The 27,482-nt window shown below is 42.4% G+C and overlaps 1 protein-coding gene across 2 annotated transcripts in view; it reads right to left on the reverse strand.

Moving 5' to 3' along the window:
• Positions 1–27,482, reverse strand: part of SPA17 (sperm autoantigenic protein 17) — a 72,538-nt gene continuing 45,056 nt past the window's right edge. For both annotated transcript variants that reach the window (XM_066606671.1, XM_066606670.1), the window contains exons 8-9: positions 17,127–17,343; positions 1–468 (exon numbers count right to left, since the gene is read on the reverse strand). In XM_066606671.1, coding sequence (XP_066462768.1) covers positions 17,143–17,343 — 201 coding nt within the window. In that variant the 3' untranslated portion in view covers positions 1–468; positions 17,127–17,142. The remainder of the gene's footprint in view (positions 469–17,126; positions 17,344–27,482) is intronic.

Below are 27,482 nucleotides of genomic sequence, written 5' to 3' on the forward strand. Positions count from 1 at the left end.
TGGAGCCATTTTGGGTTTTATTCTAATTTTTTTTCCAAGTTGAGAAAACATCATATAACAAAATACATGATTACAGAGCGGCGGGTGAGGGGGAAGGGGGATTTGTAGATTTCTTTATTGCAGCTTGAAGAAAAAGAGTCATCAATAAAGAGATATTCTGCATTCTAAGAGGAGCATGCAAACACTGTCACGAATCAGAAGAAAGCGAGCAAGCAAGTAGAGGGCGCACCACGTCACACTCAATAGTGACTGAAATTGTCATGAGAAGTAAAATCAAGATGAACAAAACTCAAGAAACGTGAACACATAAAAGGGAAGCAACACACACAATCTTCCAGTGACCAGAGGGTGGGTATCTGCTGCTCGAAGGAGGGGCTTACAGGAGGGCACCTCGTGGGTGGTGAAAAGTTCACCTCGCTGCAGAGATAGTTCTTGCTTGTGGCCCAAGTTGTGTCTTATTCAGGTCGTCTGAAAAATAGCAATGGGGAAAAAATAATGAATGGAAACTAATTATCTTTATTTTATTGAATTTCTGAACAAGACTGTTCTTTAAGAGACATTCCCCATAAAATCACCCCCCCCCCCCCATTCTGTACATATAAATCCATCATCTCCTGTCAAATTCTGATCAACGGTTTAATTCTATTCATTTATGGAAAAGCTGAGTGACAACTGATACGGCGCTATAGCTAAGAATAATCTGACGGATATGTTAATCGGCGGTGGCTCCTCAATGCCCCCTTACAACTCAGCTCATTAAAAGGGGTTGTAGCAAGATTTCAAGTTATCCCCTTTTTACAAAATAAGGGATACCTTGCTGGTCGTGGGTGTCTTACTGCCGAAAGCCCCTCCTTGCTGATTTTGAGTACGAGGGTCCGTGTCCCCTTCTGTCTATCACTGTAGGAGTTGCTTCTCCACCCCCAGTGACATCAGAATGAGTGGGATGCTGGCCATCATGCACATTTGGGGCTCCATTCATTTCAATGGAGCTGACTGAAACACCCCAGCACTTGCTGCTTGGCTATCTCCGCAGTCCCATTGAAAGTGAATGGAGCACTGGCATAACTATAGAGGATGCAGGGGATGCGGTTGCACCCGGGCCCAGGAGCCTTAGGGGGCCCATAAGGCCTCTCTTCTCCATATAGGGAACCCAGTACTATGAATAAAGCATTATAGTTGGGGGTCCTGTTACAGGTTTTGCCATGGGGCCTAGAAGCTTCAAGTTACGCCTCTGGAATGGAGCATTCACGCACTTGAACATCCAGTGCTCTATTCAGTGTTCTCTTCACTTCATGGTGGACCCCTGTTCTCCAGGTCGGCGGGGGTCTCAGCAATGAGACCCCCACAGATCAGCAACTATCCTGAGGATAGAGGATAACTTGTAGTCTTAAAAATATGAAACTCCTATGTAAGGTAATCATATAATAATGAGAATTTTTGGGCAATAGGGGGTCTTAAAGGGGTTGTCGCACTGTAAAGAAACAGCTGTGTAGTGTTGTCTTCAGGCCCCCTGGAAACAATGGCCCCGGCTCCCGACCTGTGCAAGTCAAGTGATTACCGCAGCCAATCACCGGCGGCAATGCCATTATTCGAAGTTCTGGCATCAGCATTCACATCCTGGGCGCCATGATGCCAGGAGTTCGGGATGGTGGCATCACAGCCTATGATTGGCTGCAGCAATCACTTGACTTCTGCTGGACGGGAATCGGAGCCACCAGAACTGCTCAGCTGTTTCCTGGGGGGCTGAAGACAGGTGAGTATTTTATTTTATGCCACACTCAGCCACTAGAATTGTTTTTGATAGTGGGACAATCTCTTTAATATACAAGCCATTATTTAAATAAAAACAAACTATATCTAGAGTCATCAACAGTAGAAAGCCTGCTTGCTGAAGGTGTCCTGAGTGTCAAGCCAAAAAGAGCAGATCAACAGCAGTGTTTCCTAACTCCAGTCCTCAAGACCCTCCAGCAGCTCATCATATGAGGATATCCTACAGAGATATAGCTATAGATATAAGCTTCAACTCATTGTACATTTTCTGATTAGATTGCTTTTGGATCCCAAATTCTGCAACTATTAATTACTTAATATATATTTATGGGGCTGAAGTTTTTTTTGTTATATACACTGCTCCAAATTCCCTGCATAGAGAAATATAATAGAATTCTGGCAGCAAACAGCCGCCACGAGAGAAAGATGAGGAGCTTACTTCATACTGCTTGAATTCAATGTATAACAAGCATGCACTGAGCAGCTAAACTCCCCCTAGTGGTGGCTGCAGGTGGACAGAATTTTATCATGTAACTCTGTGTGTACACAGGGCATTTGGAGCTCTTCATCTGAAAAAATAGAGCTCTGACCCTCTATGAAGGCGTTTGCTGAGACTAAGTGCCTTTTTACACGAGACAACTTGTCAGCCACAGGGTATTAGTATATCTTGACGCCACCGGAAAAGTGGGTGGCGACAAGATACAGTGTTTTTGACTGGCCGGCCACTCCTCCCTGTCAAGTCCTGGCACTCACTAACAGCGCCTTAGGTGGCGTTGGAATGCCCTGCATATCCGGACAGTGAGGGAGCGGCGGCACATCGGATTTCCCGGGCGGCTGTTAGCATTCTGTAGTGGCGGGGGTGACAGAGACGCTTTCCCGTCGCCCTCCCTTCACTGTGCAGCGCTCCGCGACACACAGGGAGTGGGGGAGCTGCGGCCCTGACTGTCACTGAGGAAGGGAGGGAGGGAGGGGGACACGGAGTCTGGAGGGCAACAGCTGACACTGAGGGAGTGGTGCAGGGGTGCCAGAGCCACTTTCCCGTCGCCCTCCCTGCACTGTGCTGCAGCGGCCCAATAGGGAGCTAGGGGTGTGAAAGGGGCATTCCTCCTGTCAAACCCCTAGCTTCCGGTGGAGTCAAGAAACACTAATACCCAGCCACAGATGCTTGTCAGGTCGCCCCATCGATAATCGTTCCTGTGCTTTTTGAAATGGAGTGGACCGGGGATCTTTCCAGCCTGCCTGCCTCCATTCACAATAAACAGACAGTTGTTCTTAAATGAACGACTACCTGTTTACACAGGCCGATCCCTCGTTCAGTTTTCTGCATGTAAATGAGAAGCGAATGATTTCTCGCTCATCGATCAGTCGGTTCGTGCATTCACACTTTTCGATAATCGTTCAGATCCCTGCTGGATGTGGGAATCTGAACAATTTATCGGCCCATGTAAAAAGCCCCATAACTACTGATTACCCATCGTCAGGGTCCACCACTTAGCTGTCTAAGGAGGCTGTGACCTCATATTCATCAGTCACATGGTGGCTCAGTCCCTTTCAAATGAATGGAATTGAGCTGCAATACCAGACACAGCCACTATGCCTGATATGGACTGAAGTGGCGCGCCTTCACCTGAGCACCAATTATACTTCAATCAGCTGATCGGTGGGGATCCTGAGTGACAGGCCCCCACTGATCAAATACTGACTACTTCTTCTGAGGATAGTGTAGAACTAGATTACCCCTTAAATCAGCAAATGATTTTGAATCTATTGAGGTTAAGAACCCAAAATAGTGGCGAACACCTAATTTAGAGCTTATTTAGACGACCGTATATCGGCTCGGTTTTCACGCCGAGCTGATATACGGTGTCCTTGTCTGCAGGGGGTGTGGGGGTGTTGGAAGAGCCAGGAGCAGGAACTGAGCTCCCGCCCCCTCCCCGCCCCTTGCCACTATTTGCAATAGGAGGTGGCGAGACTGGGGTGGAGCTAAGTCTCGGCGCTTAGCTCCGCCCCCGTCCCACCTCTCCTATTGCAAAGAGTAGCGAGGGGCGGGAAAGGGACAGGAGCTCAGTTCCTGCTCTTGGCTCTTCCATTCTACACCCCCCCCCCCCCCCCGCAGACAAAGACACTGTATATCGGCTCGGCATGAAAACCGAGCTGATATACGGTCGTCTAAATAAGCCCTTATGGATACACATAGTGCTCAACTACCTGGAATATTAGAAGTCACTACAGACTTGTATATCCATAGCCTTGTACTATTGACAGCTGCAGCGCCCAACCAGGAGAGCACTACTGCATTCAATCAGAGCCGAAAAACTGCTGACAGCCCCCCTTTAAAGTGTACAGGAGGGAGTAGAGAATATACATCTAGAGTAAGAGTGTAACGATATAAGTGAGTAATAGACAGCAGGTGTTATTCCAGCAGATGTGATCAGGTTGCTGCGTCTACGCTCTGTGGAATAAGAACCTGCTTGGAAACAAGCAATTAAATGATGTTGCTAAGGGAGAACCTAAATTTGGAAGTGGAATTTCCAACCACTTGGGAAGCGCAGAAATTCCATGATAATTAATGACCTCGTTAGAATCAGCACAAAACTGGGACATCGGAGCCATTAGAGAGAAGAGACGGCTCCCAGTGACAGCGCAGCCTGTTAATCGACTATTATGATGCTGCTAATTTTAGATAAAACAGTTACATTATATGTGTCTTGAAGGTAATTATATAGCAGGGGGGCAACTGGTCTGCTCATAAGGAGACCGGAAAGAAGACATCTGTATAAGGAGGGGGGCGTGGGCATTAAAGGGCGTAACAGCAAGTTCTACAACTTTGTAATAGACTTTGGTCCATATTTATTAAAGGGAATGTGTAACTTTTTTAATATCAGTCATTTTGTGTTTCCGAAAGAATTAATTTAAAGGTGATGGATATCTATAGGGGTTAAATATTTCTTCACTCGTATTTTGGGCTGACAATCATTTTTTCAATAGGGTTTAGTTAAAAATGTTGCACCGTTTGTCTTGTGCAGCTTCCACATATCACTGTATATAGACACTGCAGTTTAATTTAAAGGGATTGTTGAAAATTATTCGGGTCAAGTCATCAATAGTAGATTGGTGGGGATCTGCATCCAGGACCCCAGCTGATACACTGTTTGCCAGGCCGGTTGACTCCTGCACTGAGCAGATTTTGGTAGGAAGCAGACAGCTTTGTTCCAAGTGCATTAGCCAGGCTTGGTATTGCAGGCCAAGTTCTTATTGAATTGAATGGGAACTTGGGCCTGCAATACCAAGCCTGGCCACTGCAGTTAGAACGGAGCTGTCTGCTTCCTGCAGAAATTAACTCAGTACACCAGCATGTTGGTCTTACGCGACTGACCCTCACCAATCTACTGTGGATGACCTCTCTTAAGGATAGGGCATAAATAGTTTACAAGTGGACAATGCCTTTAAGTCTCAGTAGGAGATCTGTCAATATGCTGGACTGACAGCTTGGTTTCCCTCCATTTTCTCCTCTCCTGCATTTTCTTCTAATTTATGGCTACAGCAAAGTTTCTTTGTTGTGGTCATAAATGCACTGATCAGTAGTGCAGCAGTAGAACAACTAAGTTGCCATTCCAGGACACTGACGGATCTCCTACTGAGACTCAGGGTACTTATACACGACCTAACAGTAAGCCCAAAATACATAGATTTAACGTGAAAATAAAATTGCCCCCAAAAGGTAAACATAGCCTTTAAAAGTTTTTGTTAATTGGTGTTTTTTTTTTGTTTACCTGGGTGGCGGTCCGAGGGCATGGGAAAGTAGGGATGCCAGCTAATGGCCCGCGCCTAACCGCAGCTCGACGGACCTGAACTTGGAGCATCATGCGTGCATGTGATGCTCCTTGTTCGCATTCGGAGTCCCGCGGTGAGGCCAAGAAACTCAGCTGCACTCCGTACGCGAAACGGCTGGTGCAGAAGACAGTGTGGCTGGGCCCTGACTATCTCCTATGCTGGAGCTTTCTAGGTTGTGAACTTGCACACATTGTACTCTATGTTAGGGGGAAACAACTTTATCTGGTCCGAGAGCCATATTGTCCAAAGGGTTATTTAAAAAATGTAAAGCGGTATCCCCATGTATTTATTACATATTAAGTATATTCCACAAACAACTATAGTACAATCTCCACTTATGGGTAGAATGGGGTTCCCTTGTATCCAATCAGCACTCCAGAAAGGAGGACAACAAGTCAGGAGGCGCATACCATGTATGGTGAAGGAGCATGAATATATATATAGTTTATAGTGCTTGTCTGGACTGTATTTCTAGATTAGTACCCCCTGCTGGCAGAAAATGATAACTAACAAAACTATTTTTTTTCATTTGCTCATCTGTGAAAAACAAAAACTGATTTGACCTTTAAATAAAATGACATGCTGTGTTCCTTTAAGACTGGCATTTCAAAGACCAGTTTAAAAAAAAAAGTTTCTTGATGTGAACTGCGCCGAATTTTTAAAAGGCACACTGCTTTTAATAACTTTGGTGCCTTCTCACCTGTCCTGAAGCAAAAAAAATAAATCTACATCTGCTATGACGAGATATGGATTGGCGCCATTATCTAGCTTTAGTATTAATAAATCTAAACATTGTTGACCACGGCCACTCTTGGAAAAGCACGCCGAGTTTTCAATGTCATATTCAAATTTTGATGATTGGAACAAAAATACTAAACGTTTTGTGTACATTTTTGCGTATATCTTGATTTGTGGCAATGTTTAAACATGGTTTACGGCTAAAACTGGCCCAAACTACTTTATAAACTTGGGTGTTTGGGGTTAAGTTTCTCTCCATTTTCAAGATTTCTGCTTTCTGTCAGACGACAAACTTGTGCCAGTAGAGCAGTTACTGGGCACTTGCCCACGCCCCTGCTGTACCCTCTCTACTTTGAAACATAAATCAGGATAAATCGACCTTGTTCTTTTGGAATAATCCAATCAGTAATGGTCTGCATACCTCCCCTCTCAGTAATGGTCTGCATACCCCCCCTCTCAGTAATGGTCTGCATACCTCCCCTTCTCCCCTCCGCACTCCTGGCTTCTGTTTGGCTCCATCCAGTGTTGGGAGTAAGTAACAACATTCTGACGCTGGATGGCATCAGGACTCAGTGCAGCGGCACCCACTGCTGAACAAGAGCTAGGAACAAGAGGGGTACGTACATAGCCTAATCTGGGGTCTGAATTAAGTTAGGGGGTCTGGTGTATGCATATATTTAGGGGCTCTGATATTACACTTACTGTAAAAAACAATTAAGCAGCTACAAGGAGTTGTTGGAATGAACGTTCCTCTGTGTGATTGTAACACTGATATAAGAGATTACAAAAGATCATTTATTGCGGAAAACTGACCCCTTGAATGGAGGCTCTAGTACCTTGTTGTATCACCTCTAGCTTGGATACAAGATAAGATACAGGTAGGAATGGAGGTTCTAGTACCCTGTTGTACCACCTCTAGCTTGGATACAAGTTGTGATACAGGTAGGCATGGAGGCTCTAGTACCATGATGTATCGCCTCTAGCTTGGATACAAGATGTGATACGAGGCACAGAGGCTCTAGTACCCTGTTGTACCGCCTCTAACTTGGATACAAGATGTGATACGGTCAGGCATGGAGGCTCTAGTACCCTGTTGTACCGCCTCTAACTTGGATACAAGATGCGATATAGGTAGGCATGGAGGCTCTAGTACCATGATGTATCGCCTCTAGCTTGGATACAAGATGTGATACAGGTGGGCATGGAGGCTCTGGTACCCTGTTATATCGCCACTAGCTTGGATGCAAGATGTGATACAGGCAGGCATGGAGGCTCTAGTACCCTGTTGTACCACCCCTAGCTTGGATACAAGATGTGATACAGGCAGGCATGGAGGCTCTAGTACCCTGTTGTATTGCCTCTAGCTTGGATACAAGATGTGATATGGGTGGGCATGGAGGCTCTAGTACCCTGTTGTACTGCCTCTAGCTTGGATACAAGATGTGATACAGGCAGGCATGGAGGCTCTAGTACCCTGTTGTATTGCCTCTAGCTTGGATACAAGATGTGATATGGGTGGGCATGGAGGCTCTAGTACCCTGTTGTCCCGCCTCTAGCTTGGATACAAGATGTGATACAGGCAGGCATGGAGGCTCTAGTACCCTGTTGTATTGCCTCTAGCTTGGATACAAGATGTGATATGGGTGGGCATGGAGGCTCTAGTACCCTGTTGTACTGCCTCTAGCTTGGATACAAGATGTAATATGGGTAGGCATGGAGGCTCTAGTACCTTGTTGTATTGCCTCTAGCTTGGATACAAGATGTGATATGGGTAGGCATGGAGGCTCTAGTACCTTGTTGTATTGCCTCTAGCTTGGATACAAGATGTGATATGGGTGGGCATGGAGGCTCTAGTACCCTGTTGTACTGCCTCTAGCTTGGATACAAGATGTAATATGGGTAGGCATGGAGGCTCTAGTACCTTGTTGTATTGCCTCTAGCTTGGATACAAGATGTGATATGGGTAGGCATGGAGGCTCTAGTACCTTGTTGTATTGCCTCTAGCTTGGATACAAGATGTGATATGGGTAGGCATGGAGGCTCTAGTACCCTGTTGTACCGCCTCTAGCTTGGATACAAGATGTGATATGGGCGGGCACGGAGGGTCTAGTACCCTGTTGTACCACCTCTAGCTTGGATACAAGATGTGATATGGGCGGGCATGGAGGCTCTAGTACCCTGTTGTTCAGCCTCTAGCTTGGATACAAGATGTGATATGGGCGGGCATGGAGGCATACATGTTCCGTGTGGTATCCCATGGCATATCAGTCCACATTTACTGTACTTGAGCCTCCAGATCGTGCAAACTCATAGGCTGTGGAAGCAGGAGTAGTGGCTTAGACTAATGATGCTTACTAATGTGTGCATCAAGTAGTCATGCCTAGAGCGGTGCTGTAAGTGAAAAAAATGGCCCCAAAGGCCATTTGTGCATCAAGGGTCCCCTTAGAAGTCTGCGGTAGATGCACAGATGCGCAACTCTATGAAAAGAAGAACACCTCTAGAACGCATTAGGCTAAATAGTTATTTAAATTGGGGTGTCTGTCTGCAGCGCAACTGACCATGTCCTGCGTGTGCAAAAAGAACAGTAAAATACACCAATACGTGTGCGAAAAGGCCCCATACATTACACTGAGGTGTGCGCAATAACACATACACCCGCATGAAGCCGCCCTTAAATGTAAAAAAATATTAGATCAAGACGGGTTTGTTACTCCCTGGACATAACTAAAAATGTTTTTACTTACTGACATCAAGCAACATCTCTGCTTGCTGCCAGTGATTTGAAACATATCATGTATATATTCAGAAGCTAAACACTTGACCTAACGCTTCTCACAAATGAAAGTTTGTTACATTGTCTCCATTCTAAACAATCCTGATACATTGTAACAAACCCTCAGCTGTGAGAAGTTTTAGATTTAGGTCGCCTGCACATTGCATTGCAGGTCACGCGGTCAGGCGTCTGCACAAATACCATTCATAGTATGCAATGGAAAATTGTTTCTTTCTGCACACTCGCAGAATCGAATCGGAGGGGGGAAAAAAAACGCAGCATTTTTTCTATTTTTGTGCAGATTCATTGAAGTCCGGACGCAGTTCTTGCAATGTAACTCATCCCGGCTGTAGATGTAAATGCAGAGATGTGAGCGCAGACAGATGCAGATGCCAGTGAGCGCTGTCGAGCCTCCTCGTTGTAAACACTCACGGCAGCATATGTCTGTCATGACTCCCTCATTACTGTCTAGTAGGAGACAATACTTTGGCAGCCAGCCAGACAGGAAGAAATAAGTCTCCAGTTATCGGTTTTACGTATTCGTAGAGTAATTCTGACAAAAAGAATATGGAACAAGTACGAAGTGCCGGGAGGCGCCGTGTGCATAATACCTGCAGGCAGATCATCCCCAGCAAGTACTAAGATACGGGTTCTATTGTTTCAGTTCCGTGCTATTTTCAAGATCTCTGTTTGCTACCAGTGAATAGAAATATCATTTACATCTATATTCTCAAAGCATGTCGTGACCTAATACTTCTCACACAGCTGCGATGCTGTTACAGTGTGTCAGTGCACCCAACCGATCGGGGAGAGTCCACACTGACTGGGTACTTTCGGATAGCTTTACAGTCATCTCATTTGTACTCCTTTAAAAAAGAACTGCACTTTGTAAAAACGTTTGGCACGTCAGAGCGAAATGTCATAGGTTTTGATCAGTTTGGTCGCTCAAATAAAGGGGTTGCAGCGCTCACCGGAGTGCCGTACGCCTTTGGCTGCCATCAATGCCTGTCAGCTCCACTTGGCATCTAAAGACATCTATTGTATGTGTCCATCTTTGCTGTCAACAGGCAGGAAAGTTCCCCAAAGGAGCACAAAGCTCGGGTGGGCACTGCAGCCCCTTCATTTGAGCAATCAGCAGGGCAACTGGACCTCCACAGATCAACACATTGATTCGAATGGGGATATTCACATGGGCGCTGTATGTTTGGACGTACAGTCAGAGTAAAAATAAATACAGCATGTCCTATTTTTGTCTGATTTTCTGTCGTAAATTGCCAATTCAAGTCAAAGGGTACGTTAAGAAAAAAACAAAAACTGATTGCACATGTATGATTTTTAACGCATTTAACCAGAAAGAAAATGAAGAGAACCAGAAAATGCAGAGTCTGTATATTTGTGTGATTTTTTATTTTTTTTTAACATGCTTGGAAAATGATTAGAAATCTCAAAAAAGCATGAAAATCGCAAGAAAATCACATGAGAAATTGGACCGTTTTCAACAGACTGTAGTCGCAATTGTCCATGTGAGTACAGCCTTAAGGTCTATTTTAGACACAACAATGTCATTAGAGCGATAATTGTTGTGTCATTCACAGCGCAAGGTGATTGCTCAAACGTTGAGCAATCAGCTTGCTCTCCGAGCGGGGCCGCTTGTCTTCTGCATCCAGCTGTTCCCCGCTCTGAGCGCCCGGCTGTTATACAGCTGAGCGCTCCGAGCGAAGGATGCAGAAGACAAGAGGGGTAGCCCACGCTTGTCTTCTGCATCCAGCCATTCTCTGCTCGGAGCGCCCGGCTGTAATACAGCCGAGCGCTCCGAGTGGGGAATGGAGAACACAGCTGGACCGCTCTGTTCTTCATATCCAGCCTGTCATCAGGGAGGCGGATACAGCTGAAACAATAGTATCAGCTGTATCCCGCTGTGAATCCCTGATAAGGCTCATCCTTGTATTTCAGCATGCTGAAAGACAGACAATGATGAGTGACAGCTTAACGAAAACGGCGCGATGTCAGGGCAGTTAGACACAACAATTATCGCTCAAAAGACGGATTTTGAGCGAATTTTGAGCGATAATCGTTGTGTCTAAATGGACCCTTACTCTTTAAGTCATTTCTATCTCCCTTTCATTTTGAGACTGCCTAATAGTTTGGCCTTTGTAGTGGGCCGGTAGGATTCATCTCCTCTTGTGCCAGGGTATTTCTGCCCTCTGTTCCTCCACCTCTTTCCCTTCCACCAGCTGTCCCTCCTGTTTTAAAACAATGTCTCCCTCTGCTCTATGTGATTTGTTATTTTTAAAGCTAAATGCCGTTTTTGATGTGTTTATGGTATTTATTTTCTTTTAGACTTTTATATATATATACGACTATATATAAATCCCAGTTGGGAGTCGGAAACATTGAGCGATGTGACGGAGGTGCCTGTCGGGAGTTGATCGGCTGGCGTACTGTTTCGTAGTCATGGTGATTTAAGCATAAGATGTGCCCTATGAATGTTGGCTAATTTTATAGAATTTAAAGGGGTTGTCCAGCTCTATGAGATGATGATAAAGCATTGTAAGCTCTTCGTTAGGCCGGTGAGACATGAACGTATTCAGACCACAATAATGCGCCTATGATATGGATACGTGTCCCAGCCTGACCGCGGATCGCCAGACCCAAACTCCGAGTAACATAGTTTCCTGTTTGGAGTTTGGAGCAGGACACCCGTGATCAAGCAGGGACGCTCGTTCACATTACAGACGCATTTATGTTCATGTCTCACCTGCCTAAATTAAACCATGTGGAACTGGCCTAAGGCTTTCTTCAAAGTCACAGATTAAAGGCCCTTTTTTGCGCAACGATTATTGCTTAAACAACGATGGAACGAGTTGTTTGCACAGCTGCGTGCGTGTTTATGTGATGGTTTTCTGGATTCCATTGTCTCCTCCCAGCAGAGTACATAATGAGTAAACAGTGTACTCATTATGTATGCAAGGCAAACAAAACCCATTGTACAGTCGCTCAAAAGCCGCTCAAAATTCCATTCAAACGGAACGAATTTTGAGCTATTAAACGATGGTTTTTCTGCCAGCTAAAAACCAGCACTAGATGCCAATTGAACGAATAGTGCCAAATTTTGAGCGATAATCGTTGCGTGTAAAACGTCCTTTACTAATGCTGTCTGATAGTTAGAGGGTGCAAACTTAGACTTCACAGTCTTAAAATACGCAAGATTAATCGCAGTAGATCTGCTTAGTGATAAATCTGTTGAATCTTCAGACTGTGTAGTCTAATAGTCCTTTTTCACGGGCCGATAAATCGTTCAGTGTAAATGTAAGATCTGACTAAATGATAAGAGAATTCCCTCACTTCTTGTATGTCGTTCGGGTAACTGAATGACAGATCGGCTGTGTAAACAGGCAGTCATTCACTTGTGATCGACTGCCTGTTTATTGTGAATGGATGTGGAAGAGCCAGAACGACCCCACTCCGCTTCCATTCACTGAGCGATGATCATTCCTATGTAAAAGCACAGGAACGATTCGCTGAGATGACCTGTTAGGAGCATTAGGGTCTTCCTGTTTAAAAGGGCTCTAACTCTTTACCACCTATTCGGTGGCTTCGTTTATTCAAAAACTCTACATTTTTTTGATGCAATATCGGTAAGAATGAATGCCCCTTTGTCGGACACTGCAAACAAAAGTGTAGACAAGTACCTTAAAACACAGAGGGACATTTCTAAAACATTTTACGTCACTTTCTGGCATAAAAGAGTTGCAACATTGTGTGCAAGGCTTGCTTGTGCATAAATTTTGCAACTTGGTGCGGTTTGCGTCGCCGTCCACCACTTACCTGAATAAGGAGACATAGTTTGTCAGGAGGGAGTATAGCTGCCATAGGCCAACACGTTTATGTATAATTTACGCCAGAAACTGATGTAAATTATACCGGAAATGTACATGAGGTCGTATCTGCCGCAGATTTCTGCGTAGGCGCACAGAGGTGGCGGGATGCACCTTATATCTAAAGAGGTATGCCTCTCGTTTTGTGAAGAGGTTCCAATTAATTGAAGTAAGTAGAGTTTAAAAATGGTGAGGAGTTAAAGCAAAAGTCCATCAGAAAGTTGTACAACTTTATTATATGTAAATCATAATCTATTTGCAGAAGACACCGGCTCGTACTTATGATTGTGTTGACGACAGATTCGTGTCTAAAACGGCGCCAGAATTAAGGCGCACAGAGTTTTAGTCAAATTTGCAAATAGTTTACACCAAAAAGAAGAAACAGATCTGATAAACTCGTCTATTTTTTTCTTTCCCATATGTGGGAGTTGCGAGCTTCTATCTGTTTTTCCGGCACACTTATGAAGCATTATTACAAGAGAGTGTCAGCAGAAAGTGGCGCTAATTTTTGTCATAAGCTTTTTGGTGCATTTTTTGGTGACAAGGATACTTGAATTGCTGAATTTACAGAAACTGACGATTTGCAACAATTTTGTGAAAATCACGTATAAAAACACGATACAACACAGTGGGGCTTATTAACTAATACTGTCTGATATTTAATCCAGGCTGGGAATCACTTAGCTTTTTCAATTTATTACTGCTTAAAAAAATTGTTTTGATATTAACCCCCTTCCCACTGGCCTTTTTTAGCAAAATTAGCAGGGAGGGCTCTCGGCCGCACTATCACCTAAGCGCCACTTATGTGATCAGCACGCCGCTGATGTGGGACGCACTGATGGCAGTATATGCACCCAGATTTCACCTCCACTGACCTCTCCTCCTTGGTTCCTCTGATACTCAGAGGTGTGTGGGAGTAGGGGAGCAGGGCGGAGGAGTCCAGGTACACACATGCCATCCAGCAGTGCCGTGCTGATCGCAGGAGTGACGCTTAGAGCTTTATGCTACGGGATGGTGTGCTGTCAGTGCGGCCATAAACCGTTTGCCTAAAAAAATCCCGGTAGGCTGGGTCCACATGGGGCTGATTTGCCGCAGAATTTCTCCTCCCGACAGGTCTTCCCGTTTAAAAGGGCTCTAACTTTCTACCACCTATTCGGTGGCTTCATTTATTCAAAAACTCTACATTTTTTGATGCTATATTGGCAAGAATGAATGCCCCTTTGTCGGACACTGCAAACAAAAGTTTCCAATTAATTGTAAGTAATTAGTAATTTCGGCAGAGTCTACAGTTGTAAATTCTGCTGCATTTACAGTAGCAGTAAAGTTGATGAGATATTGAAAATCTCGTCCACAAGCTGCGCAAATTGACATGCGGTGCCAAATTTAATTCTCAATGAGGGGTGAATTCCACACATAGATACGCGATAAAACGCACACCATATGATGCGGGTTTTAAGGCAGACCTTCCGCTGTGGACATTCTGCAGCAAATCAGCCCCGTATGGACCCAGCCTTAGTGTATGTTTACACAGAGCGTAAATGCTGCAGATTTTTCACAGAAAATCAGCAGTATTTCTGCAAAAGGCACACCATCGGTATGGAATTACTATCGAAATCAGCTGTGCTTCCCAAGCTGATTTCAGGAGATACCATGCTCCTTCTCACTTCCGAAGTCTTCGCAACTCGGCGCCTCCTTCACTGGGAGCCCGGCGGCCTGTAGTGAGTGCAGCGCCGCTGGTCAGGTGATGCGGAAGTTGCCTGCGGCGCTGCAATCACTAGAGGTCGCCGGCTGCCCGACATATAAAAGATAATATGTCGTGATAAGCCCCACCCCAAGCCACACCCTGACCATACACCCAAGGGTGCTCCAAGGCTGAAAAAGTTGGGAAACACTGATTTTGCTGCGGATTCTGCGGCGGGCAACTGCACTGCAGATCTGCAGCAAATACCGTCCATAGCATGCTATGGAAAAGCGCTTTTTCCTGCACACTTTTGGAAACCAATTGCAATTTCCATGAGTGGAGGAAAAATTGCAGCATTCTTCATTTTTGTGCGGTCTCTGCATGGACAGCTTACATTGAAGTCAATAGAAGCCGTCCGACCCACGGCCCGTCCTGTAATTAACATTAGACGAGGGCACTGCTGCTGCCAGGGTCGGATTCTGTTGCGGGCTCCTGCATGAGGAATCCGGCTCTGCTGTGTGCCGGCGGCCTTAGACAGTGCAGATGTAGACTAGACAGTCCTAAAATGTGCCAGTGTATGCTGTTGAATTTTAAGGCTATCTAGTCTAGCTTTATACCACGTTTAGGTTACAACAACAATTGTGCCATTTGTTGGCACATAGTGTCACATTTAGGCCACGCTTCCTTTTCTATGATGGAACGCCCCTTTGTCAGGCACAGTGAAAAATATATCCGAAACTGTCTATAATACATAGTAAATGTGTTGCAAAACATGTCTGACAGTTTTTGGGTGCAAATTGTTAACTTTTCAATAGTAAATAGGCCCCACTAAATCAGAGTGGAGTGACCGCGCTCAGGCAGCCCCGTATAAACATTTATTAGTAATTAGAGGTTTTTACGCTCTGGTCTCCCGCTGCCGAGTGCTCGTTACAGCGGTTCTAATCTTTGCATCTGGTCACAGCAGGACTTACTTTGCAGAGCGTCGCGCACATTTCTCTGTCCAGCCCACACAATTGCAGGTTGCACGGTACAGCTGCTCTGAGCAATGGACAGGACTGACTACAGGTGAAGACTGAAATGACTGCATTAATCCATAGTAAAGCACAGAGATTAGAGATATAGTGGCCTAGAGAGGAAAAGATTATTATAGCACATATATATGGCAAGGAAGTCTTTGTGTGGGGCAATTAGGGCAATTATTTGTGTCTATGTTTTTATAGTAAGGTGCCTGTAATCTGGCATCCACTAATCCAGTATCCATTAACCTGATGCTTACTGCGGGTACAGAACAGCCTGACAGACCCGGTTTTGCAAACCATGAGTTCTGAAGTGATGGTATGGTTGTGTAAGCAGGCTGGGGCTACATGGTGCTCACATGTCCTCAAAAACCCCTGTGAAGGAAAAGTTTGTGGGCGAGGATTGGAAAAATTCCGATTGTGTTAGGAACTCCTTTATAATGAAATACTGAGATTGCGGTAAAGTATTATTTTACCGTAAACAGAAATTGCCATGTAGATTACGATAGTAACCCCATATTTTCAACGTTACTAAAAACTTTGGTCTGTGGCATAGGATAACTTAAAGGAGTTTTCCGGGACTTTAACTACTGATGACCTATCCTTAGGATAGATCATCAGCTGTTGATCATTGGGGCCTGACGCTCAGGATCCACGCCGATGAGCTGATTATTTGGCGCGCTGCACTGACATGTCATCATAGGTGATCTGGAGAGGAAGTGTACTAGCCAGCTTGGATCAATGGGAGCACTGCCTCCGATTACACTTCCCGTTCCTCATTGTGGGCAGGGTTGGACATTTAATTAGGTGATCAGCGTGGATCCCAAGTAGCAGGCCCCCAACGAACAACAACCGATGACCTATCCTGAGGATAGGCCATCAGTTGTTAAAATCCTGGAATACCCCTTTTAGGGGGTTGTGCCAAGATATAAAGCTATCTCCAACCGCTTGGAGAACATGGGTCTTGAAGGTCCACGCATGAATGGTGCGGAGGATGAATATGGACTTCACCACTCTATTATTTTCGATGACTGATGCGGAAATTGTTGAGTACAAGATATTGGCAATCCTCTATCCTGTCCGAGAAATGAATGGAGCAGTGGTGTGCATGTGCATGCTCCAATCCAATCACACAGCGTCCTTCGAGACCCTCGGTCTCCTAATGGTTGGACCCCAACCAATCGTATAAGTATCCTCTATACTGTGGATAGGTAAAACCCCTATATCTTGACACAACCCTTCCACAAACAGTGCCACACTTGTTCATAGGTTGTACCTGGTATTGCAGTTTGGTTCCACTGACAATTCCCTAAAGTGGTTATGGCTACTAAACACTCATTATACCCTGTAAAGTCTGGGTTGTAGGATCAAACATGGCTACCAGGCATCACATGAATCTGCATTACCTAGAGTACATAGATCCCACAGATACTGACCTCATATAATCCTGGTCTAATCCCCTTCATGCTCCCCCTGTGCGCTGGTGCCTTCTTTACCCTCTTTGTGTTTTATGTCTTTATCTCCACTTTTCATCTTCTTCCTTGTCATGTGACCACGGAAACCAGCCTGGATTTTAGCTGCAGCCGCATTGGCGTCCGGGTCATCCAGGGCGATGTCCAGAGCTTCTTCCGCCTGCTTCCTGAAAGCTTCATTCTGTATAGGGGGAAGCAAAGAATGAGAAGAGCTCTGTCCATAATCATAAAGGCAACGAATATGTTAACGCGCCATGTTCAAGATGGCGGAAAGGGTACAGAAAGCGAGGTGGAGCTACATGTAGAAAAATGTATTCAGAGACACGGTGCTTTTAGAATATTCACAGAATTGATGGATAGAGTACAGAATGTAACAGGTGCTGCTAATGCAACGAACGCCACGGTTTAGAGCAGGCGTGAATGCGAGTATTGAAAACTGGAGTTTGGCGCAACCTTTTTTTTTAAGCAATAACCACCAAGTCCAAGATAAATGGATATAAAAAAAAACTGCGAAATAACATGAGAATGCACAAAATATGGGCAGAGTAGGTATCATTACACTGACGCAGTGCTCTCCAAGCCTGGGCTGGTCTAGTGGGAGTTGGATGGGTATGTGGGTTCGGGAGTGGGGTGTGGGGTACACATGTAGGTTGTACTTCATACTTTAGATTCTGATTCTAAGAAGTAGGTGGTGGTGACATAAAACGGATGAAAGAAGCCAAATTAGATGTTAGAAGAGCTGTGAAATCAGTAAGGATCATCAGAGAAAACCCCAAACGCGTTGTAAAGATGGATTATAGCAGCTTAATTGCAAAAGTAACATTAAATAGAGTTATGTAATATAGATCAAAGACCCCTCATCCTTTGTCTCACACTGAGATTTTAAATGACTCCCGGCCAGTTTGGTGCGTTTCATGCAGCTTAATGAGCTGAAGCCTCACTTCACAGTCTTCAAGTACTATATGTTCACAGAGCTTACTGATGGCGGGTCACTTACCTGAGTATTAGATCTAAAAAGCTACCGCCACTGTCATCTGCAATGTACTCTTCTCACAGTCCGACACAAACATGTAAAACACCGCTGATGCTCTGTGATCACCAATGATATTTTTTCATTAAATTTGTAAATTACGGTAAAAGAAGCAGAGTCGGAATCTGATCAGCTTATAACATGTTCCTCCTGAAGCCGATTAAGGCAAATGTAGAGCACAAGAGAATCGCAGGGCGGCTTCTTAAAAGGGAACTACACATTTGTAGTGCAAAATTATCTGAAATTGGTGGAGTTCTCTTTTTCTGTACCTCCGCCACTGTCCTAACTGAAGCTCCTGACAATCTTCGGTGGCTCTCATACCGGCTCTGTGTTGGACTTTGCAACTCACATTAGCAACTAAGGGTTAAAGGGAATCTGTCACGACCTTCTATGGTCTCCTCTGTGAGATTTGATTGCAGCAATATGTCTGTGAAGTAGTTGTCAGAAACGTACATTTTATCAGCAGCAGCCACACATAGAGGACTACAGGAAGTAGTCCTCGATATTGACCCTGCCCTCCAGCTACTGAAGGATATCTGTCAGCTGTCTCTCTATGCACAGTAATAGGCAATCAAATCAGTAGCTAGAGGAGTGGATGTGTAGGCAGGGCCCTCCTGTAGCTCATGAACATTGAGGACTACTTCCTGTGTTCTTATATATGTAGCTGCTACAGTCAGATAAAATGTACATTTCTACAAACTACATCAGAGATACATAAGGGCTTACTCATACAGACAATTCTCATGTCCGAGTTCTGCCTGATTTTGAAAATGACAGAACTCGGACCCATTAGAGTCAATGTCTATATTCACATGTACAATTTTCCTCACGGCCCAATGCTCCATGTAAGACAATCGTAGCATGCCATTTTCTAGTGTGACTGGACCAGAATTGCCCATTTAAGTCAATGGGCACGTTAAAAAAATGGAATGCACTCAGATGAGTTCATGAACCTGATGACAGAATCCCTTTAAAGGGGTTGTGCGAAGATTGCATCGCCTCTTCATATGCCTCATTAGGGCATATGAAAACCATAGAGTGGAGTTCCCCGATTGGGAAGCCTTCTATGACACAGAACAGAGAGCTCCTCCATAAGAGCGGCTCCCGTTCTGGCAAACCTTCTTGCCATTATGGCACTACAGCTTGGCCATCCTGTAATAAATGCTACATTTGAACGGTGTAGTTGGCCAAGGGTTCTACCAGCAAAGTCAGTTGTTTGCTGGTGGTGCCAAAAGTGGGACCTGGTGTGATTTGTTTTTGAACCCGGGTCCTGCATTCCGGAAGGGGTTTTGCATCTTGGTTCAAATCCTTTGAATGCGCCATATTTGTCACATTGACTCATGCTGGATGATAAATGTGGCGCAACTTTGGACAACTTTGTTTAGCTTTATACCACCTATTAGTTGGCTTTGCGTCACAATTTTTGACGCATTATATCGTTTTTTGTTTTTTTTAATTACTTTTGTTATTTGTATAGTGCCAACTTATTCCGCAGCGCTTTCAGGTAATTTTTATTTATTACCACCCACCAAGCTGGGTACTCATTTTACCGACCTCAGAAGGATGGAAGACTGAGTCAACCTTTAGCCGGCTACTTGAACCATGTGGAGATTGAATTTGTAACCTTCAGGTCCTGAGTGAGAGCCTAAGGCCACCTGCAGACGGCCGGGTTGGATCCGGCAGCGAGAATTCTCGCCGTGGGACCCGACCCGAGCGCCTGCAGAGAGCAGCGCGTACTCACCCGCGCCCTGCAGCTCCGGATCTTTCATGTGCCGGCTGCCGGGCAGCCGGCGCTTGCGCAGACCGGAGCCGGCGGCGGGTGAGTGACATTTCTAAATAGAATGTGCCGCGGTTTGTTTGCCGCGCGATATTTCGCGCGGCCATCTGCATAGCATTGCATTTGTTAACGCAATCGTATGCAGGCTTCCAGCGGCGGAAATCCTGCTGCGTAATTTCCGCCCGTCTGCAGGCGGCCTAAGACTGCAATGTTGCTGCCTTAACACTCTTTGCCACACGAGGCTCATATTTCGGCCATGTCAGCTATCCTAAAAGCCACGCCTCACTTCCCCAGAAAGCGACAACCCACCTTTGGTAGAAAAAGTGTCTAAAATCCATCATAAGGGTGCGTTCACATGTAACTAATGTGCAGTGGATTTTGCAGCAGATCTATAGCAGATTGCAACCTTCCGATTTGAATTGAAATGCCGTCTTAACTTTGAGGTTTGGGTTGACGAGCCGGGTTCAGGAGAAGAGACATCTGGAACAATGCAGCTTTGATGTTCCATATTTTGGAGCTGGATCCCACCTGTACCTCTCATTGTATTGCAACAACATACACTAAAATGGAGGTGCAGCACCCCCCACTTTGTTACAGTCTTTTTCCCCATTAGCTGCTGGCTTTACATACGAAATGTAATTTCACAAACAAAACCATTGAAAGGTTCTCAGCGTGGAGCTAAGAGCGCAGAACCGGCTGTAATTAGACAGTTCTGAAGCCGAAGAATGACACATATTATATTTTCTTTGTGCGGGAAAGGCTTTCACATCAGTGTACGGCAATTCTGTGCAACTATTTTGTGTATTTCATATGAATACGTCCTGATTATACTGTTCAGCGGCTACACTTAACATTTACTGAGTTCACAGCCTGCAGGAAGCACTTCACTTCTCCAACGCCATGTTGTCTGTACCCGGGATATGTACATGCCTGTGACCCCAAATACATATTACAGCAGCACTTTTTATATGTGAACACATTACTATATTCAGCTCCACACTTCTGTCTAAAGAAGGCAATATTATAGCAGTTTTATACTGTAGTAATTATATTTTTGTACATAGGGGCAGTATTATAGTAGTTATATTCTTGTACACAGGGGGCAGTATTATAGTAGTTATATTCTTGTACATAGGGGGCAGTATTATAGTAGTTATATTCTTGTACATAGGAGCAGTATTATAGTAGTTATAGTCTTGTACATAGGAGGCAGTATTATAGTAGTTATATTCTTGTACATAGGGGGGCAGTATTATAGTAGTTATATTCCTGTACATAGGTGGCAGTATTATAGTAGTTATATTCTTGTACATAGGAGGCAGTATGATCGTAGTTATATTCTTGTACATAGGAGGCAGTATTATAGTAGTTATATTCTTGTACATAGGGGGCAGTATTATAGTAGTTATATTCCTGTACATAGGGGGCAGTATTATAGTAGTTATATTCTTGTACATAGGAGGCAGTATTATAGTAGTTATATTCTTGGACATAGGAGGCAGTATTATAGTAGTTATATTCTTGTATGTAGGAGGCAGTATTATAGTAGTTATATTCTTGTACATAGGGGGCAGTATTGTAGTAGTTATATTCTTGTACATAGAGGGCAGTATTATAGTAGTTATATTCCTGTACATAGGGGGCAGTATTATAGTAGTTATATTCCTGTACATAGCGGGCGGTATTATAGTAGTTATATTCTTGTACATAGGGGGCAGTATTATAGTGGTTATATTCTTGTACATGGGGGGCAGTATTATAGTAATTATATTCTTGTACATAGGTGGCAGTATTGTAGTAGTTATATTCTTGTACATAGGGGGCAGTATTATAGTAGTTATATTCTTGTACATAGAGGGCAGTATTATAGTAGTTATATACTTGTATGTAGGAGGCAGTATTATAGTAGTTATATTCTTGTACATAGGGGGCAGTATTGTAGTAGTTATATTCTTGTACATAGAGGGCAGTATTATAGTAGTTATATTCCTGTACATAGGGGGCAGTATTATAGTAGTTATATTCCTGTACATAGCAGGCGGTATTATAGTAGTTATATTCTTGTACATAGGGGGCAGTATTATAGTAGTTGTATTCCTGTACATAGGGGCAGTATTATAGTAGTTATATTCTTCTACTTAGGGGCAGTATTATAGTAGTTATATTCTTGTACATAGGGGGCAGTATTACAGTAGTTATATACTTGTACATAGAGGGCAGTATTATAGTAGTTATATTCTTACATAGGAGGCAATATTATAATAGTTATATTATTGTTCATAGGGGGCAGTATTATAGTAGTAATATTCTTGTACATAGGAGGCAGTATTATAGTAGTTATATTCTTGTACATAGGGGGCAGTATTATAGTAGTTATATTCTTGTACATAGGGGGCAGTATTAGAGTAGTTATATTTCTGTACATAGGGGGCAGTATTATAGTAGTTATATTTCTGTACATAGGAGGCAGTATTATAGTAGTTATATTCTTGTACATGGGGGGCAGTATTATAGTAGTTATATTCTTGTACATAGGGGGCAGTATTATAGTAGTGATATTCTTGTACATAGGGGGCAGTATTATAGTAGTGATATTCTTGTACATAGTGGGCAGTATTATAGTAGTTATATTCTAGTACATAGTGGGCAATATTATAGTAGTTATATTCTTGTACATAGGAGGCAGTATTATAGTAGTTATATTCTTGTACATAGAGGGCAGTATTATAGTAGTTATATTCTTGTACATAGAGGGCAGTATTATAGTAGTTATATTCTACATAGGAGGCAATATTATAATAGTTATATTATTGTTCATAGAGGGCAATATTATAGTAGTAATATTCTTGTACATAGGTACATAAGTGCAGTATTAAAGCACTTATAGTCTTGTACACAGTAGCAGTTTTATAGTAGTTATATTATTGTACATCGGGGCAGTATTATAATAGTTATATTCTTGTACACAGAGGGCAATATTACAGTAATTATATTCTTGTACATAGAGGGCAATATTATAGAAGTTATATTCTTGTACATAGGGGGCAGTATTATAATAGTTATATTCTGGTACATAAAGTGCAGTATTATAGTAGTTATATTCTTGTACACAGGGGGCAGTATTATAGTAGTCATATTCTTGTACATATAGGCCAGTATTATAGTAGTTATATTTTTGTACATAGGAGGCAGTATTATAATATATTCTTGTAAAAAGAGGGCAGTATTATAGTAGTTATATTTTTGTACATAGGAGGCAGTATTATAGTAGTTATATTCTTGTACATAGTGGGCAGTATTATAGTAGTCATTTTTGTACATAGGAGGCAGTATTATAATATATTCTTGAAAAAGAGGGCAGTATTATAGAAGTTATATACTTGTACATAGGAGGCAGTATTATAGTAGTCATATTCTTGTACATATGGGCCAGTATTATGGTAGTTATATTTTTGTACATAGGGGGCAGTATTATAGTAGCTATATTCTTGTACATATGGACCAGTATTACAGCAGTTATATTCTTGTACATAGGAGGCAGTATTATAGTAGATATATTCTTGTACATAGGGAGCAATATTATAGTAGTTATATTCTGGTGCATAGGGAGCAGTATTATAGCAGTTATATTGTTGTACATAAGGAGCAGTCTTTTAGTAGTTATATTCTTGTATATAGGAGCAGTATTATAGTAGTTATATTCTTGTACATAAGGAGCAGTATTATAGTATTTATATTCTTGTACATAGCGGTCAGTATTATACTAGTTATATTCTTGTACATAGGGGGCAGTATTATAGTGCTTTTTTTCTTGTACATAGGAGCAGTAATATAGCAGTTATATTCTTGTATGTAGGGATCAGTATTATAATAGTTATAGTCTTGTACACAGGAGCAGCATTATAGTTTATAGTAGTTATATTCTTGTACATAGGAGCAGCATTATAGCAGTTATATTCCTGTACATAGGGGGCAGTATTACAGTATTTATATTCTTGTGCATAGTGGGCAGTATTATTGTAATTATATTCTTGTACATAGGAGCAGTATTATACCAGTTATATTCTTGTACATAGGGATCAGTATTATAATAGTTATAGTATTGTACACAGGAGCAGAATTATAGTAGTTATATCCTTGTATATAGAGGGCAATGTAATAGTAGTTATATTTTTGTACATAGAGGGCAGTATTATTGTAGTTATATTCTTGTACATAGTGGGCAGTATTATAGCAGTTATATTCTTGTACATAGGGGGCAGCATTATAGTAGTTATATTCTTGTACATAGGAGCAGCATTATAGTAGTTATATTCCTGCACATAGGGGGCAGTATTATAGTATTTATATTCTTGTACATAGTGGGCAGTATTACTGTAATTATATTCTTGTACATAGGAGCAGTATTATAGCAGTTATATTCTTGTACATAGGGATCAGTATTATAATAGTTATAGTCTTTTACACAGGAGTAGTATTATAGTAGTTATATCCTTGTACATAGGGGGCAGTATTATAGTAGTTATATTCTTGTACATAGGAGGCAGTATTATAGTAGTTATATTCTTGTACATAGGGTGGAAATATTATAGTAGATATATTCTTGCACATAGGAGCAGTATTATAGAAGCTATATTCTTATACATAGGGGCAGTATTATAGTAGTTATATTCTTGTATATAGGAGGCAGTATTATAGTAGTTATATTCTTGCACATAGAGGACAGTATTATAGTAGTTATATTCTTGTACATAGTGGGCAGTGTTATAGTAGTTTTATTCTTGTATATAGGAGGCAGTATTATAGTAGTTATATTCTTGCACATAGAGGACAGTATTATAGTAGTTATATTCTTGTACATAGGAAGCAGTATTATAGTAGTTATATTCTTGTATATAGAGGCAGTATTATAGTAGTTATATTCTTGTACATAGGGGGCAGTATTATAGTAGTTATATTCTTGTACATAGAGGCAGTATTATAGTAGTTATATTCTTGTATATGGGAGGCAGTATTATAGTAGTTATATTCTTGCACATAGAGGGCATTATTATAGAAGTTATATTCTTGTACATAGGAAGCAGTATTATAGTATATTCTTGTATATAGAGGCACTATTATAGTAGTTATATTCTTGTACATAGGGGGCAGTCTTATAGTAGTTATATTCCTGTACATAGGAGGCAGTATTATAGTAGTTATATTCTTGTACATAGAGAGCATTATTATAGAAGTTATATTCTTGTACATAGGGGGCAGTATAATAGTAGTTATATTCTTGTATATAGGGGGCAGAATTATAGTAGTTATAGGCCGTCTGCAGATGGTCGGAAATTCGCGGCGGGATTTCCCGCGGAATTTCCGCCCCTGGAAGCTGTCATAGGATTGCATTACCAATGAAAGAGCCGGGGCCGCGGGAGCAGGTGAATGTTACGCTGCTCTCTGCAGATGCTCGGGTCGAGTCCCGCTGCGAGAATTCTTGCAGCCAGATCCAACCCGGCCGTCTGCAGGTGACCATACGCTTGTATATAGAAAGCAGTATTATAGTAGTTATATTCCTGTACATAGGGGCAGTATTATAGCAGTTATATTCTTGTACATAGAGGGCAGTATTATAGTAGTTATATTCTTGTACATAGGGGGCAGTATTATAGTAGTTATATTCTTGTACATAGGGGGCAGTATTATAGTAGTTATATTCTTGTACATAGGAGGCAGTATTATAGTAGTTATATTCTTGTACATAGGGGACAGTATTATAGTAGTTATAGTCTTTTACACAGGAGTAGTATTATAGTAGCTATATCCTTGTACATAGGGTGGAAATATTATAGTAGTTATATTCTTGCACATAGGAGCAGTATTATAGAAGCTATATTCTTATACATAGGGGCAGTATTATAGTAGTTATATTCTTGTACATAGGGGGCAGTATTATAGTAGTTATATTCTTGTACATAGAGGGCAGTATTATAGTAGTTATATTCTTGTACATAGGGGACAGTATTATAGTAGTGATATTCTTGTACATAGTGGGCAGTGTTATAGTAGTTATATTCTTGTATATAGGAGGCAGTATTATAGTAGTTATATTCTTGCACATAGAGGACAGTATTATAGTAGTTATATTCTTGTACATAGGAAGCAGGATTATAGTAGTTATATTCTTGTACATAGGCGGCAGTATTATAGTAGATATATTCTTGCACATAGAGGCAGTATTATAGTAGTTATAGTAGGAATTTCCGCCCCTGGAAGCTGTCATAGGATTGCGTTAACAATGAAAGAGCCGGGGCCGCGGGAGCAGGTGAATGTCACGCTGCTCTCTGCAGATGCTCGGGTCGGGTCCCGCTGCGAGAATTCTTGCAGCCAGATCCGACCTGGCCGTCTGCAGGTAACCATACGCTTGTATATAGAAAGCAGTATTATATTAGTTATATTCTTGTACATAGGCAGCAGTATTATAGTAGTTATATTCTTGTACATAGGGGGCAGTATTATAGTAGTTATATTCTTGTACATAGAGGGCAGTATTATAATAGTTATATTCTTGTACATAGGGAGCAGTATTATAGTAGTTATATTCTTGTACATAGGGGGCAGTATTATAGTAGTATTTTTCTTGTACATAGGAGCAGTATTATAGTAGTTATATTCTTGTACATAGGGGGCAGTATTATAGTAGTATTATTCTTGTACATAGGAGCAGTATTATAGTAGTTATATTCTTGTACATAGGGGGCAGTATTATAGTAGTTATATTCTTGTACATAGGAGCAGTGTTGTAGTAGTTATACTCTTGTAGACAGGGAGCAGTACTATAGTAATTTCATTCTTTTCCATAGGATAGTATGATAAAAGCAGGCAGACATAGTGTGGATTACTAAGAACCATCTGCACAATCAGATTCCCAACCAAATCACCTAAAACTTCCTGCTAAAATTACACCCAATAAAGTGATCCACAACTTCCTGACTGTATCATGCCAACCTTGACCCAGTTACCAAATTAGGTTTAACCATGTACTCAAAAATCATATGCCCTAAAGCCGAAGTCTCATGAGCGTATGCGTATTCGTGCACGCTTTTCTGCTGCATTTTTGTGCATTGGGCGTTGCGTATTTGTGTGCGCAAGAGCGTATTTTACTCTTTGCGTGTGCAAGCTGTGAGCCACAGCACGCGCAAAATCACACGCAGGGATGTTCTCTGCTATTGAAATGGCCAATTAGTGTAATGAGTTCAAGATGTGTTCTTTCCCTGCGCTAATGTGCAGGAAAACAGAGCATGCTGGTTTTTTTCACGCAATGAATTTGCGCACGCCAAATACCTGCATACGAACGAACCTATTGAAATAAATGGGTTCAATTTTTTGCGTATGACATGCGCAAATTTTTGCACGCAAATACGTCCATGGGATTCTGGCCTAAATAAATCAGCAGTAAATCTGTCACTGCTGTCAAATTTGCAACCTTGCGAAGGGCTAAGCAAATTTCCAACAATTTCCAATTCATTTA

This window comes from Eleutherodactylus coqui, chromosome 6 (assembly GCF_035609145.1).
Source record: "Eleutherodactylus coqui strain aEleCoq1 chromosome 6, aEleCoq1.hap1, whole genome shotgun sequence".
Lineage (NCBI taxonomy): Eukaryota > Metazoa > Chordata > Amphibia > Anura > Eleutherodactylidae > Eleutherodactylus > Eleutherodactylus coqui.